Here is a 17,692-nt window from a genome sequence, read left to right on the forward strand (position 1 = left end):
CATATTCTAATTAAAAGTTGTTAATCTAGTCAAAATTCACTTAATGGTCGTTGACCGTTAAAAATTTGACGGCTCCATAAAAAATGGACTAAATTCGTACTGTTTTCATTTGTTCAGGATGCAATAATTCTAAGGTAATGTTCTGGACTAAAATTGTAAAACGGTCATATGTTTAGGACCACAAATGGCCTTTGGTCGTAAAAAAACTAACGGTCAATGCTTACCTCACAGTGGCATAACCGTTAGTTTTTTTACGGAACCGTTAATAAAAAGACCTCTCCGACAAGTAGTTCATTTGTTATGGATCTGTTTTTCAAAAAGTAAAAGTTTTGGACCAAATACGTATTTTGGTCATATGTGTACGACCAAAATTAACCTTTACAATAAGATAATATCATGTAAATGATTTTTATATTATAATACTAATGAAACTAATAATAGCAATTATTATTATTATCATTATTTTCAAATACTATAATATATCTATACCTAAAATCTATAAGTATTGCAAGTAGTATACTCCTTTAATAAAGCCCTAATTCTTATTCACAGAAATAAACGCTGCTCTGCCGCTTCTATTCTCCACTAATGGGGCGTAATTTCTTCCAAATTTTGCCATCAGAAATCACCACCAACATCCTCTCACGCCTCCCATTCCGAAGCGTTGCAATCAGCAAATGCGTTTGCAAATCATGGCTCAATCTGCTCAATTCCGATTATTTTGATATAAAATTCCCGCCCGCCCTAGTTACCTTGAAGATGAACTTATCTCGTTGCAAGATATTCGAAATCGAAGACAAAGACGAAGCCGATTTGGAGAGCCACGATCTTCACTACGTTCCGCTCACGGATTTCGATATCCCTCACAGAAGCAGAAAAATGAGAGTTACCGCTGCTGATGGCTTGCTTCTTCTATACTCGTATATCGATGATCCTGAAACTCTTAACGTATGCAATCCTCTCACTCGTGAATATATCGTGCTCTGCAGGCCTAAGGATAACACCTTATTTGATTGTATGTTTGCTTTTTGTGTGAGCAAAATAAGTGGGCGGTATAAGGTGGTCTGTATCTGTCGGACCTTCTATGAATCCGACTATTTTCTAGTATACACCCTCGGAACAGGAATATGGAGGCCCGTTGAAACCAGCGCTGCTTATGCTTTCATATTATATCATTATGGACAAGTAGGATATAATGGAAACCTCCATTATATTGTAACTGATTTAGTTCAACACTCCTTTCAGCTGTGTGGTTTCGATGCAGAAACAGAATGTTTTAGCATCTTCTCTCCTCCTCCAGCTATAGCTCTTCCTATAGATGGAGATGTGGGGTTTTATTTTGAAATGACTGTTTATAGGGACTGTCTGTGTTAAGGACTTTCTCCCCTAACGCTGAATTGCCGATGATAATCGGCGATCGAGAACAGATAAACGGACGTCCCGGGCTCTCCCCGAGATCAGCTCCAACTATGGTTTTGCGGAAAATAAAGTAAACTATAAAATTGAGGGAAAATAATATGTTATTTCTTCATTGAATGGGGAGGATACAATGACACATATTTATAAGACTCCTAACTTAATAAACAAGAAAATAAAGATACTAAAATATATGGAAAGATATGCTAAGTCAATACTAAACCAAATAAGATAAATAATAATAATTGTCTCGTATCAACTCCCCCACGGTTGAAATCCACCTTGTCCTCAAGGTGGAAACCACGAAACAAGAAGGCGATCCAGCTCCGAAATTTGGCAACCATGAAACACTTCAAGAAGCTCTATCCCTAGGCTTGGAAGTTGCCCATACAATTGCACGACATCTGCTGGTGCAATCATCAATCTCAATCCACAAAAATTCAAGTCAGCCCCACTAATTACAACCACTCCATTAGCACCCATGAGACCATAGTACACGCAATAGGTCTTAGCTCCAACTACGGGCAATATTAGAATACTCCATATCTCCTTAAATATATTCTTTATTGATGCACAAATAATACTACGGCTAACAAGACGCATCCCCTCTGTCAAGTCCTTGCTGCAAAGATGAAAAATTTCCTCATCAAGTTCCATGACTGCCCCCTTAGCAACGAAACCTCCAGCCTGGTTCAACTCTACTCCTCTGTCAAGGTGCAACGTTGACAACATTACATTGGCATTAAAAGGTTCAACTCCAATAATTTTCACTTGTTTATGTACCCACTGAACATAGGCTTCAATCTTCTTCCAATCCCGAGCAAAGTTTCGTGAGATACTTCCTCCTGGATCAAAAATGTTGAGAAGAAACTTGGGAAGAGCAATTTCCACTTGAAGTCCCTGTCTACAATTAGAATGACAATATTTTTCATAATTCCCTCGGGAGATAGGATCTGCACCTGGAAGTTGAGCCAGCATGGAGGACATATAGGATTGATTTGCAAATATCTTATTCGCATCATCCGGGTTTGATTGATCACCTTGACCATCTTGCACAGACAATTGAAGAGCAAGTTGCAGATCATGGTCATCAGCAGATGCATCGGACATGTCAGTATCCCTCACAGCAACTGTGGAAGAAGAATCATCCATGGACATAGCTAGGGCTTGCTGTAACAATGCATTCTCATCATCCGTTAGATCATGGGTCTTTTTTTCGGGTTCAGAAGTTTCAGGGATCACATTCTCAGTCATGGTTACATCCTGTGAAGTGGATTGCTCTCCTTTTTCCCCCTTTCCAGCTTTTTCTGCCGCCTTCTTTGCAGCCACTTCTTGTCTTGCCCTCTCCTCTTCCATCGCCGCAAAATCGACATTCGCCGCAACCACCCCCACAGTCATCGGCTGAAACTGTTCCTCAATTTCCACCGCCCCTATCTTCTGATTCTCATCGACATGAACCCTAATCGCCGGCAAATTCGCCGCCTCAGATCCATCGAAACGGGGGGCTTTCATCTTCTTCCCTCGGTAATGATCAAAACGAGGTTGATCCGCCATACGACTGACCTCCTGTCTGCTCCATGCATTATCCCACTCCGTCGCAAGTCGCCCCGGCTGATCGACGACCCTATGCGCGGGGTTATCCCAGGCCGTGAATCGGCGCCCCCGAAACCCCTCAACACCAGCGCCGTAACGATCACACGGCTGCCGCTCAGGTCTCAGCGCATGAATCGCGTTTCTGGCAGAATGGTCGACGAAGCCAAGCTGCTGATGTGAAGCGACGCACGCCGCTGGAGACATGATCGGGTGATGCCTCGCCGTGTCGCCTCGCCCCCTCTGCCACTCCTCGTAGGGCGGCTGAGGCTTGTCCAGCCTATGCGCCGGGTTGTCCCAAGCTGTTGGGCGTCTCCCCCGAACTCCCTCGCCTCCGGAGCCGTAACGATCGGACGCTAACAAATCAGAATTCACCCGCTGCTGTGTAACCCTAGACGCGGCGAACCCGACATGTGGCTGCGACGCCACTGTTGTGGTTTCCAACACCACCGGACGGTGTCTCCATGCGTCGCCTCTCCCTCGCAGCCCATCGTCATAAGGCGGGTCAGGATCGGGCCTAGGCGGCGGCTGAGCGATGACTTGCCGCCTCTCCAACGCGTCGAAACGCGCTTCCAAACGCGCCAACGACGCCAACAAGTGCTCACACGCCAGCAACGTGGAATCCAGCGCTCCACTCGCCGGCGGAAACTGCTCCAGATCGCGGATTACTCCGGCGCACGTCTCAACGATCGATTCTGTGCGGCTCCCCGCACAAGTCGTCATGGAAAATCTGAGACTCTCAATGAAAGCACCACTTGTTAAGGACTTTCTCCCCTAACGCTGAATTGCCGATGATAATCGGCGATCGAGAACAGATAAACGGACGTCCCAGGCTCTCCCCGAGATCAGCTCCAACTATGGTTTTGCGGAAAATAAAGTAAACTATAAAATTGAGGGAAAATAATATGTTATTTCTTCATTGAATGGGGAGGATACAATGACACATATTTATAAGACTCCTAACTTAATAAACAAGAAAATAAAGATACTAAAATATATGGAAAGATATGCTAAATCAATACTAAACCAAATAAGATAAATAATAATAATTGTCTCGTATCAGTCTGTGTATTTGTTACATAAAGGACTGTGAAATCATCATCTGGTTGATGAAAGAATATCGAGTTGAGGAATCTTGGACCATAGAGTACAAGTTGAGTACTATTGGTTTTGATTTTTATTCTGGTCGGGTTGTAAATTTTGTTCATCCTATCAAAGTTTTCAAAGATGGCGACATTTTGATGTTGTTGAACGGATATCGGTTCATCTTCTACTCCAACAAGACAAAAACTATCCAACGAGTAGGTATGTTTAAAGAAGCAAATGCAAGGTATTTCTTTAGTGACATGATTTTCACTCCTAGCCTTTTCTCACTAAAGAGTTTCGAATCCGAGAATGTTTTCTCTTTCTAAATCGTAATGTTAGTCTACATTTGTGTTTTGTCATTATTTGGTTGTGTTCGTGTCAAACAAATTCTTCATTGTGCGGTTTCCAGGCTTGGCCTTATTGTGTCGGCCCAACACGCACTATATATTTACATTATAAATGTAAACTTCTTAGCTAAACATATGGAAATTTGTAAATGTATATGTCAAAAAATCGAAAATTTATTTTCAATGATGGCAATAATATTTCACAATTTAAAACTCGCAAGTTCAATTTTATTTTTATGGCTCTCCATTCCAAACGCTAGATCATCCCTCCAGATATCTACTCTTTCCGTTCTCAAACAATAATTTCCTTTGTCATTTTGATCTATCACACAAAACAATAATTTCCGTTGTCAAACAATAATTTCCTTTGTCATTTTGATTTATCACACAAAACTATTCAACTTCCACTTTCGATGATAGTATTGTGTAAATAATTTTTGTATACTAATAATGAAACTAACAGTAGTAATTATTATCATTATTATTTTTAAATATAATATATTTATGTCTAAAATCAATAAATATTGCAAGTAATAATTTTTAAAAGTGCGTTTGCAAACCATGGCATTGGTCTACCTCCATCAAAATTTTTTTCTCTTTTTTGAAAAGTGGATTAATAATTGTTATTAAACTTCACCTATTGAATAAAGGAGAAATATCAAATATATTAGTGTTGATCTGTGCTTCATCATTACCTACCACTATCAAATTGAATGTTATGTCTATGAATATTGAATATGGACCTATGGACTCCTTTGTACATAATAATAATAATAATAATGTTGAGAAATAATTGTTGCGTGGTTAGTTGGTTGCTATGCAGTATTAATATGACGATTGCTGGTATGCTCAACTATTTTGAAAATATCTAACTCCATAGAGTATTTTTCTATTTTTCACAATAGTACGACAAATAATGTAAATTATTAATTCTTTCCATCCATCTCATACTTTCTTCGTTCACGACTTAACGATCTATTTTATCATTTTGAGAGGTCCACGATTTAAAGATTGATTTTACCTTTTTCCACTTTTTGTAAGTGAACCACATACTTTTCTTTCCGCAGTTAAACAATTTTTAAAATCCGTATCGATTCAAAATGACTCTTTAAATGATGAAAGGAGACAGTACTATCTTAATTATTTGTAATCATGTGTCATATTTAATTTTTTTTTATCTAAATCTCAATATGTGATCCAATCTATAAAAGGGTAGGAAAGACTCAATTCCTATTCACTAAATAGACACATCGCTTCCGTTTCCACTTCTTTTTTCTTTGTGTTTGAGCAGTGATTCAGTCTAAATCTGATGGAGATTAATTTGTTCACAAATCTACCATTGTAAATTGTTAGAAGATCACACGGAATCAGCACCAAATCAACGGAGATTATTTAGGAGAATATTAGGCTACAATTAGAAGATAGCAATAATGATATTTTTAGGTTTACCTTATTTGTAAATAGCTTAGCCTATTTAACCGTGTATCATCTTTGTGAATAATCAATCAACAAGAATACCTTTATCCCATTGAGTTTTAACATGGCATCAGAGCAAGTTTTCGAACTTGGCTCAGAGAAGTCTCATCATAGCCGATAATACCTTTCCCGACCCTTTTTTGGCCAGAAGTTAGCCACCCGAAATACCTTTCCCGACCTGTTTTCCGACCAGAATCAAGCCAGAATTCCGACCTAAATCAAATATGTCAGACACAGAAGATACCAAGAATGGTGATACAAAAGGCACATATCAGACCGTGAACCTCAGGAATAGCAAGAGTATCACAGTACCGTTCAAGTTGAACGGCAGGAACTACCCGCTATGGGCACGACTAATCAAAGTAAAGATTGGAGGCAGAGGTGCATACCCGTACATAAAAAACGATCCCCCAGAAGTGGGGAGCAAAGGATATGATGAATGGGAGGAGAACAACCTCGTGGTGTTCTCGTGGATTGTCGATAACATTGAAAACGACATAATTGCAGACTTTGCACACCACCAAACGGCGAAAGCATTGTGGGACAACCTCGCCGTGACGTTCGAAAGCAAGGCCGACCGATATGTCATCTATGACCTGGAGGAAAAGGCAATCAACATCAAACAAGGTAATATGGACCTTGAAACATACTACAGGAAGATCCACGGATTGTGGATTAACATAGACCGAAGCCAGAAACAACCAATAAGCTGTTGTGACAAGGGGATTGAGCAATTCAGAAACTACTCAAGCTCCAAGAGACTCATCAAGTTCCTGACCGGATTGAACCAAGAATACGATTCGATCCGACGGGAAATTCTGAAGGAGGATCCTGCGCCATCAGTGGAAGCGGCATATGGGTGGGTGAAGACGGAGGCGGCTCGACTGAGAATCATGCCACCGACGTCGTCCTCACCCACCGGCGGAACCGAATCATCATTTGGCGAAATCGGACAGGGGCTTATCACACAGAACCAACGACCGTCGCAACGGAGTAACGCGACACCGACACGACCCTCCGCCACCAGCCGACCGGGAAACAGGGTCGACACATCAAAACTTTGGTGCTCCCATTGCGGAAGACAGAAGCACACTTGGGAAAACTGCTTCAAACGGATCGGATATCCGGAGTGGTGGGAAGAACGACAGAAAGCCAAGGGTTTCCCAGCCCAGGCAAAACTCGTCATTGGAGTGAACGGAGAAGGAACTCCTCGGCGAATGGAAGCCGGGAATCATGGGGAACAACTGGAACCGGAACCGGGGTGCGACAAGAGTCTCCATCGGTCGGCGACAACGTGAGGGGAGCCGGGAATTTCGCCGAATGGACGGAAATCGGTGGAGGCGAGGTAATTGACCTATGGACTCCTTTGTACATAATAATAATAATAATAATAATGTTGAGAAATAATTGTTGCGTGGTTAGTTGGTTGCTATGCAGTATTAATTTGACGACCGCTGGTATGCTCAACTATTTTGAAAATATCCAACTCCATAGAGTATTTTTCTATTTTCACAATAGTACCACAAATAATGTAAATTATTAATTCTTTTCATCCATCTCATACTTTCTTCGTTCATGATTTAACGACCTATTTTATCATTCTGAGAGGTCCACGATTTAAAGATTAATTTTACCTTTTTCCATTTTTTTAAGTGAACCTCATATTTTTCTTTCCAAAGTCAAATAATTTTTAAAATCCATATCCATTCAAAATGACTTTAAATGATGAAAAGAGAGAGTACTATCTTAATTATTTGTAATAATGTGTCATATTTAATTTTATTTTTTTTATCTAAATCCGAATATGTGATCCAATCTATAAAAGGGGTAGGAAAGACTCAATTCCTATTCACAAAATATACACATCTCTTCCGTTTCCACTTCTTTTTTCTTTGTGTTTGAGCAGTGATTCAGTCTAAATCTGATGGAGATTAATTTGTTCACAAATCTACCATTGCAAATAACAGCCAACATCATCTCACTGCTCCCTATCCGAAGTGTTGCCATTAGCAAATGCGTTTGCAAACCATGGCTCAGTCTGCTCGAATCCGATGATTTTCTCAAATCCAAAACCAAAACACCACCCGCCCTAGCCTGCTTGATGCCGGTGAAGTGGAACTCAACTCGGTGCAAGATTTTTGAAATCGAAGACGAAGCTGATCTAGAGAGCCATGATCTTCACTACATTTCGCTCAAAGATTTCGATATCCCTCACGCATACTTTGAATCAATGGAAGCTATCACTGCCAATGGATTGCTTCTTCTGTACAGCTCTCTATGTTTCAATTATCAACAAAGTAAAGGCACTCTTCATTTATACAATCTGATCACTCGAGAATATACCGAGCTCTGCTTTCACAAGAAAGACCTATCGTTTCTTTCGTTGAGTTATGGATTTGGCGTGAGGAAAATAAGTGAGCAATATAAGGTGGTCTGTATCAATGATACCAACTGTCGTTATCATGTATACACCCTCAGAACAGGAACATGGAGGCCCCTTGAGAGTAATGGCAGGCTCTACTGGAGAGTATATGATGTGACTCGAAACATTTCGATTTGTGAGTTGAAACAGAATGTTTTAGCATCTTCTCCTTTCCTCCAGCGGGAGATGATGTTATAGATGGGGATTTGTCTGTTTTTGAGTGACTGCATGTGTCATTCTGATACGAACAGCTCAACAAGGCAAGGGAGAGGAGCGACAGAGGAGGAAGAAGTGCCGTCGGAGGAGGCAACAACGGCGACTGCCAAGAAGTCCGGAAGACGAGGGGCACAGAAGAGGACCCCGGGAAATACCGAGGCAAGATCGTTGAGGCCAAGAGATCGGATCAAGCCTCCGCAGAAGCTGGCGAATTACGTCGCCAAGTAGCGACGTAATTGAGTAGAAGATCCTCTGTTTTTATTTCTTATTTTTTTGGTTTATTTCCTTTTCCGTAGTTAGTTTTAATTTATCAATTGATTTATTGTAATTGCGTCGGGCGTTTTATAAGCCCCGTTCGGGTTTTCTTCGTTGATTCTTTCCCGGACGTATAGGTTAGGTCGAATCAATCATAGGGTCTTAGTATAAATAGGGCCAGTTGCTTCAATTATTGGATCATCAAAATATATCAAATATTCTGGCCCAACGCTTGTGCAACAAGAAACGCAAACCTAATTGCTGACGACGAGCCTCTCGCTCGCGTACAGCCTCCCTCACCGGCAACTCACCGCCGACCCTGATCTCCGGGGCGCCGGTTAAGTCCCGGACGTGTTTCTTGCTCGTGAAATTATTGACGTTAGGAGTTCGATCCTAACACATTCTTACATGTGTTATGGCGAAATTGTCATCTGATTGATGAAGGAATACCAAGTCGAGGAATCATGGACTATTCTGTGCAAGTTGAGTACTGCTAGTTTCGAATGGTGTGTTTATCTACTCCAACAAGACAAAAACTATTCAATATGTTGGTATGTTTAAGGATGCATCTGCAAAGGATTCTGTTACGAACCTGATTTTCACTCCTAGCCTTTATTGAGCATAAGGACTCCACCGAATTTGGAGAAGAACCTAGAATTTAGTAGATGACAATTAACTAGAATAATCTAGTTGAATACATAGTCTTAAGAAATAGGAATTAGGAATATAAAATTAGAATAGTTAGAAGACTAGAATTCTCTAGTTTGGTGAAGTCAGTTCTTAACCGACATAGATTGCATATAAATAGGCATTAGGTGTTTAGTAGTAATGTGTACACAAATAGAGAGCTAAGTGTGCGTGGAGTATGTACGAGAGTTAGTGTGCGAGGTGTGTCCTCGGGTGTCTTGTGAGGTGTGTCCTCCAATAGTGTATTTTAGGGTGTGTCCTCCAAGAGTGTTGTAGTGTTGTGTAGTTGGTGTTTCGTACACCATTGTGTCGAGCATAATAAATTTGTGTTTTTTATAATCGATCCCGGAGTACCGCTGATACCCAAAAGCCTTGTCTCTCGCAGGAATTTCGGATTCGGAAATGTGATCTTGTTTTAGTACATAATTTGAGTCTACATTTGTGTTGGTGTAGATTTGAGGTTCTATGATTTTAGTGTTCTTGATTTGCCTTATCATGTTGCTATTCCGTAGGCCAAGCCGCCCCTCTAGCGAGGGTTTGGAATGTCAAAACAGAAACTTCTCATTTATGTTGGGACAGGAGAGTATTTTTTATATGGAATTAGTTGGGACAGGAGAGTATTTTTTATATGGTATTAAAGGAGGCCAGGTACACTAAATTAATGAATGATCTAGTAAAAGCAATGATTTAAAAAGCAATGATATGAATGAAATATATCAAGCTACAAAATCACAATTATATTTCGCGTTTTTTTAGTTTAATTTTTAGGTTTCGCGTTATCAATTTTAGATTGGGATCTAAACTTCCTTGAATGATTTTTAGGTTTCGCGTTATCAATTTTTAGGTTTCGCGTTATCAATTATCCAAACTTTAAAATTCCTAAAGATTTTTCTTGTGAGACATGCGTTTTGGCCAAGAGCCACAGACAATCTTTTAAACCTTCCAATACCCATGTGAAATTTATATTTGAACTTGTGCATGCTGATGTGTGGGGTCCTGCGCCCGTTATTGGGGGAAAGGGATTTAGATATTTTGTTACTTTCATTAATGACTGCACTAGGATGACTTGGGTTTATTTTTTGAAACACAAATCTGAAGTTGCCGATAAATTTGCCCTTTTCTTCCAAATGATTCAAACCCAGTTCCACACCACCATAAAAGTCCTTCGGTCAGATAATGGGAGGGAATTTGTCAATAGTGATATGTTGGAATTTTTTAAGAAAAATGGTCTAATTCACCAAACCTCATGTGCCTATACACCCGAACAAAATGGGGTCGCTGAGAGAAAGAATAGAACAATCCTAGAAGTAACCCGGGCCATTATGATTGACTTCAAGATCCCAACCTTTCTTTGGCCAGAAGCCGTGGCAACCTCCATCTATCTCATAAACCGATTGCCCACAAAAATCCTCAACAAAAGAACACCCCTTAATATCCTCTCCCAACAAGCCAAAATACCCGAATCTCATAGCATGTTACCTAAAGTGTTCGGATGTACAGTCTATGTCCATATTCCCAAGCATGAAAGAACAAAATTTTCTCCGTGTGCTACTAAATGTGTTTTTGTGGGATATGGGATAAACCAGAAAGGTTACCGATGCTTTGACCCAAGCACCAAAAAGATTATCACCACTATAAACTGTACCTTCTCGGAAAATGAGTTCTTCTACCCTCACCACCTTGGCAGCCAGGGGGAGCAAAATCCTGAAACTAATCATGGGGACTGCCTAAGTTGGTTTGTGTCACCTCCAAGTCCTTCAATTGCGGAACCTCCAGAGACTATAGCGGTCGCTGCCGCCGAGCACGCCTCTCCACCAGGGTCTCCTCAACCACCTCAAGATCAACCTCAACCGATATCCCAGGTATCTCCTATACCAATGTCTGAAGGAAAAACTGTAGTTGATACTAACACCGCAGAAGAAGAAGAGGAGGAGGAAGAAGATAATACTATTGATAGTGACACTGGGAAGTATGTCCTTCCCAATCGGAGTACTCGTGGCATACCTCCAAAACGATACTCTCCCGAGAAGATCGGTACAAAAAGCAGATATGGAGTTGCAAATTTTGTTCAAGGAAATTTGAGCAAGATGGCACGTGCATTTGAAGCGGCGCTATATGAGGAAGAGGAAATTCCCCAAACTGCCAAAGAGGCAATGAAACACAGGCATTGGAGAGAGGCCATGTTTACAAAGATGAAGGCATTGATGAAAAACAACACATGGGTGAAAGGAAAACTGCCAGAAGGAGTCAAGGCCGTAGGGTGCAGATGGGTGTTCACTATCAAGCGAAGACCAGATGGTTCAGTCGAGAGGTATAAGGCACGACTGGTAGCAAAGGGATACACTCAAACATACGGAGTTGATTACGCCGAGACTTTCTCCCCAGTAGCAAAGATCAACACAGTCAGGGTACTATTCTCAATCGCGGCAAACAAAGACTGGCCACTCCACCAGTTCGACGTGACGAATGCTTTTCTACATGGTGAACTGCCTAAACCAATCTTCATGATTCCTCCCCCAGGATTCGGAAATGAATTTCAGCCTGGAGAAGTGTGCAAGCTCCAGAAGACGTTGTATGGACTCAAGCAATCTCCAAGGGCTTGGTTTAGTCGATTCACCGAGGTGATGAAAAAATATGACTACAAGCAGAGCAACTCAGATCACACATTATTCATCAAGAAGAAGAACGGGAAAATCACGTGTCTCATCGTATATGTTGACGACATGATCATCACAGGAGACGATGAAGAGGAGATCGGTGAATTGAGGAAGAACTTGTTCAAAGAATTTGAGATGAAGGATTTAGGTCCTCTTAAGTATTTTTTGGGGATTGAAGTTCTGAGGTCAAAAAGGGGGATCTTCATTAATCAGAGAAAGTATATCCTCGATCTTTAAGCAGAAATAGGAATGGTAGACTGTAGACCGGCAGACACTCCAATGGTACAGAATCACGGACTACAGATAGTGGAAGGAGCAAAGCTCACAGACAGGGGGAGATATCAGAGGCTGGTAGGGAAGCTTATTTACCTGTCTCACACTAGACCTGACATAGCATATGCTGTGGGAGTAGTAAGCCAGTTCATGCACTCACCACAAGAAGATCATCGGGAGGCAGCTATCCGAATTGTGCGATACTTGAAGGGTACTGCGGAGCATGGAGTGTTATTCGAGAAACATGGGCACTTGGTAATCAACGGCTTCACTGATGCAGATTGGGCAGGAAACCCAAATGACAGAAAATCCACGGCAGGGTACTTTACGTTGGTAGGAGAAAATCTGGTCACTTGGAGGAGCAAGAAGCAAAAGGTGGTCGCACTCTCAAGTGCAGAAGCTGAATTCCGTGGAATCAAAAGTGGCCTCACTGAGATACTGTGGCTAAGGAAACTCATGATAGAACTTGACCTATATGTACCAAGACCGTGTAGACTGTTCTGCGACAACAAGGCTGCGATTAGCATCTCCGAAAATCCAGTTCAGCACGATAGAACTAAACATGTGGAAGTAGATAGACACTTCATCAAAGAGAAGATTGAAGCCCAGATTGTTGAATTTCCATATGTGAAGTCGGAAGATCAGTTGGCCGACATTCTGACCAAGGCAGTAAGTTCCAGATCATTCAAGGAAGTATTAAGCAAGTTGAGTATCGGAAACCCCGTTACTTAACTTGAGGGGGAGTGTTGGAAAGAAATCACACAATCAATGTGATTGATTCCAAATTGATTACATTCCTTAACTAGAATAGAATCACCAATGATCTAGTTACCATATGTAGCATTTGTATATTCTATAAACATGTAACCCTAGCACATATTGGATCAATCAATGAAATTACCTCCTCTAGATTCCCTTAAACGTTTCTTCAGTTTATTTAAGCTTCTCTTTTATATTTTTGTAATTTTATAAATGCCAAATAATCTCTTTATTAAAGCCCTAGTTCTTTTACACCGAATAAACGATGCTCTGTCGCTTCTTCTACGTGTGTTAGAGTTCTCTATTAATGGGGCGTGATTTCTTCCAAATTCTGCCATCAGAGCTCACCACCACCATCCTCTCCCGACTCCCTCTCCGAAGCGTTGCAATCAGCAAATGCGTTTGCCGTTTGCAAATCATGGCTCAATCTGGTCGATTCCGATGATTTCGAACTAAAAATAAAAACCCCACCCGCCCTAGTTTGCTTGAAAACGGTGAAAACAAACCCAACTCGGTGCACGATTTTCGAACTTGAAGACAAAGACGAAGCCGATTTGGAGAGCCACGATCTTCACTACGTTCCGCTCACAGATTTCGATACCCCTCACGGAAACACACCAATAGGATGTACGGCTGCTAATGGATTGCTTCTTCTATACCCAAGCCCACGTGATTATAAAACTCTGGTTTACATATGCATTCCACTCACTCGCAAATATATCGTGCTCGCCCGTCCCTACGGACACACCATACTTAAATATTGTTTTAGTTTTGATTTTTGTGTGAGCAAATTAAGTGGACAGTATAAGGTGGTCTATGTTTGTAGGGCCTGTACAACCCACTCTTTTCAAGTATACACCCTTGGAACAGGAAAATGGAGGCGCGTTGAAACCGGCGCTGCTTCCGGCTTCAGATTTTCTTCTAATTTGCAGGTTGAATGTAATAACAACCTCCATTGGACACTGTTTAGTTCTGTTCAACCCTACTTTCAGATTTGTGGTTTTGATGTTGAAACTGAAGGCTTTAGCATCTTCTCTCCTCCTCCTGCTCTTTGTATAGATGAAGTTGTGAAGTTCACTGTTTTTTTTTAAGGACTGTCTGTGTTTTTTGTTACACACGGGACTATGAAATTGTCATGTGGCTGATGAAAGAATACCAGGTTGAGGAGTCTTGGACTATAGAATACAAGTTGAGTACAATTGGTTTTGATATGAATAGAGCTTGGGTTTATCCTATCAAAGTTTTTAAAGATGGCGACATTTTGATGCCGCAGAAAAGTTGGCAACATCGGTGGCTCGTCTACTATTCCAACTAGACAAAAACTACTCAACAAGTAAGTATATTTAATGATGCAGATGTGTGGCGTTACCTTACCTTTGCAATGATTTTCACTCCTAGCCTTCTATCACTAAAGAGTTTTGGATTCGAGAATGTGATCTCATTCTAAATTATAATGTTGTCATCTGTTCGGGTTCACGTACAAGGTTTTTCTATTGCGTGGTTTTTCGGGTTTGGCCTTATCGTGTCGGCCCAAAACGCACTATATGGAGAGCCTAGCTAGTAATGACTCAATATTTATATTTTAATTCTTCCGTTCCACTCGAAGTGATATATTTTGATTTTTTGAATGTCTCAAACACATTTCCTAAGAACAAAATAAAATTACATACAATCACGTCCCGAATAGAAAATATTTCACTTAGAGTTGGATGGAGGGTGTATGTCATGATGATCCACATACTTTATCCATCTCTTACATGATTAATTATCTCTTCTACTTCTTGAACCTTGAGGCCTATCCTATTGATGTAGGAGCATTATGTTTCTAACTCTTGTTCATAGTCTATTCTCAAAATAACCGTGCAATTTAATGTCAATACAATTTGTGGAATTCAATCTATTTATCTTCATGAAGAGGAATTATTTAATGGACTTAAAAATCAACAAGAAATAAATCTTCAAATATGAGAAGTAATCCTGAGATATCTACATGCTTGTGAAAATAATTTTACGAGATAATGGACTTCCCAATCTTGATCTCTCACGGCTCCCTATCCGAAGTGTTGTCATTAGCAAATGTGTTTGCAAACCATGGCTCAATGTGCTCGAGTCCGATGATTTTGTCAAATCCAAATTCAAAACCCCACCCGCGCTAGCCTGCTTGATGCTGGTGAGGTTGAACTCAACTCGGTGCACGATTTTTGAAATCGAAGACGAAGCAGATATGGAAAGCCATGATCTTCACTACTTTTCGCTCACAGATTTCGACATCCCTCACGCATACTTTGAATCATTGAAAGCTATCACTGCTAATGGATTACTTCTTCTCTACCGCTCTTTTTTTATGAATTATCCACAAAATAAAGGTACTCTTCATTTATACAATCCAATCACTTGTGAATATACCGAGCTCTGCTCTCCTGAGAAAGACCTATCGTTTCTTTCGTTGAGTTATGGATTGGTGTGAGCAATATAAGGTGGTCTGTATCAATGATACCAACCGTCGTTATCATGTATACACCCTTGTGTTAAATTCTCTACCACATCGACTTGGTGAAGATCTCTTCTAATCTATATATAAGTATGGACAACCCTCCCCTTATGAGGCCTTTTAAGGGGTGAGTGGCCCATTTCTAATATGGTATCAGAGCGGGCCCAAGTCGATGATGGTTTTCTCTTTATCTCTTATCTACCTCACGAGTGGAAGACCTATATCCTTTCCGACCCACATCGATGATGGTTTCTCTTGCATTGCCTACACACGTGATGGAAGACCGATGTCCTTTCCGGCCCACACGTGAGGGGGCGTGTTAAATTCTCTACCACATCGACTTGGTGAAGATCCCTTCTAATCTATATATAAGTATGGATAACCCTCCCCCTTATGAGGCCTTTTAAGGGGTGAGTGGCTCATTTCTAATACCTTAGAACAAGAACATGGAGGCCCCTTGAAGCCGGCGCGGCTTTGGGTTTTGGATTTAGTCGCGGGCAACGCATTCTATGTAATGGCAGCCTCTACTGGAGAGTATATGCTCTGACTCAAACCTTTCATGTTTCGATTTGTGGTTTTGATGTTGAAACAGAATGTTTTAGCATCTTCTCCTTTCCTCCTGCGGAAGATGATGTTTTAGATGGGGATTTGTCTGTTTTGAGTGACTGCTTGTGTTATTCTTACATGTGTTATGGCGAAATTGTCATCATGAAGGAATACAAAGTCGAGAAATCTTGGACCATTGAGTATTAGTTGAGTACTACTAGTTTTGACTTTGATTTTGATTGGGATTCTAGTTTTGAATGGTGTGTTTATCCAATTAAACTTTTCAAAGAAGGCGACATTCTGATATTGCTGGAAAAACGTTGGCTCGTCTACTACTCCTGCAAGACAAACTAATCAGTATGTTGGAATGTTTAAGGATGCATCTGCAAAGGATTCTACAAACCTGATTTTCACTCCTAGCCTTGTCTCTCTCAAGAATTTCGGATTTGGAAATGTGATCTTGTTTTAGGGCATAATTTTAGTCTACATTTGTGTGTTGGTGTAGATTTGAGGTTCTATGATTTCTTTGTCTTTTAGTGTTCGCGTTTTGCCTATCATGTTGACCCAACACAAACTGTATGCCGGGCCTGGCTAGTATCCTTATTTTGGTATGTTTTCCATGTCCTAATCTACATGAATTACTTCTGTTTTCACATAGCTTGGGCTTGAATATGAAGATATGAAAAACAGAAGATAAAAGTGATCGAGCTGAAGTTTCTATGTTTTTTAACTAAGATGTGTTGATCTCAGCTAGTTATTAATTCAACATAGCAGATGCAATATTATTTGTCATTGGACAATATATTTCTAAAAGAAAAGGAAAATATTGCATCAAGTTATAACAATGACAACATATATTATAAGTACATAACTTGCACCATTGTGATTCAATTATACACAATAGAGGAGTTATAAGTTGACTTATTACATGAAGAAGAACATTGAATTGTTGTAACAAATGGAAAAATTTTAGGAGGATGTTGAAAACCGTCATTCTTGTACCATGTTGATTTTGTGATGATCACGACTCGTCTAATGCTAATCCACTCCCGTACGTATGAGGATTTTTATAGAGTGAATAGCCACTCCTGCTATCTCAAGTAACTTTCAGTGGCGGATCCAGAACTTTTGATTGCTATCTTAAGTAACTTTCAGTGGCGGATCCAAAACTTTTAATTTCGGGGTGCGGATAAATTTTTACATAAAATAATACCGTTACTCAGAAATCATCTTTTACATTATTTTGGGGAATATGGTGAAAATGTAAACAATATTGATCATCATTTAACAAAACAAGAAAATTAAATTGGTGTCCGAACGTGACCTAAGCATAAAAAGTATTGCAACACAACTGGACCATTGTGCCAACTTTTATATTAGCTACTCGCAAATACTAATAATTACAAAAATTTGGAGATACAACCGTACCCCCGTACCCCTTGTACTTAATTGGCTCTACCAGTGCTAACTT

At 40.4% G+C, this 17,692-nt stretch overlaps 2 protein-coding genes across 2 annotated transcripts; one reads left to right on the top strand and one right to left on the bottom strand.

Annotated features, from left to right (window-relative positions):
- Positions 1–588: 588 nt before the first annotated feature.
- On the top strand, positions 589–1,374 carry LOC121781355 (putative F-box protein At1g53370). The gene has a single exon (XM_042179098.1). It carries the CDS (start codon positions 589–591, stop codon positions 1,372–1,374), a length of 786 nt encoding a protein of 261 aa, XP_042035032.1.
- Positions 1,375–1,397: 23 nt separating this feature from the next.
- Positions 1,398–3,605, bottom strand: LOC121781272. Its single transcript, XM_042179011.1, has one exon. It carries the CDS (start codon positions 3,211–3,213, stop codon positions 1,705–1,707), a length of 1,509 nt encoding a protein of 502 aa, XP_042034945.1. The 5' UTR covers positions 3,214–3,605; the 3' UTR covers positions 1,398–1,704.
- Between the last annotated feature and the right edge of the window lie 14,087 nt (positions 3,606–17,692).

This window comes from Salvia splendens, chromosome 20, assembly GCF_004379255.2.
Source record: "Salvia splendens isolate huo1 chromosome 20, SspV2, whole genome shotgun sequence".
Lineage (NCBI taxonomy): Eukaryota > Viridiplantae > Streptophyta > Magnoliopsida > Lamiales > Lamiaceae > Salvia > Salvia splendens.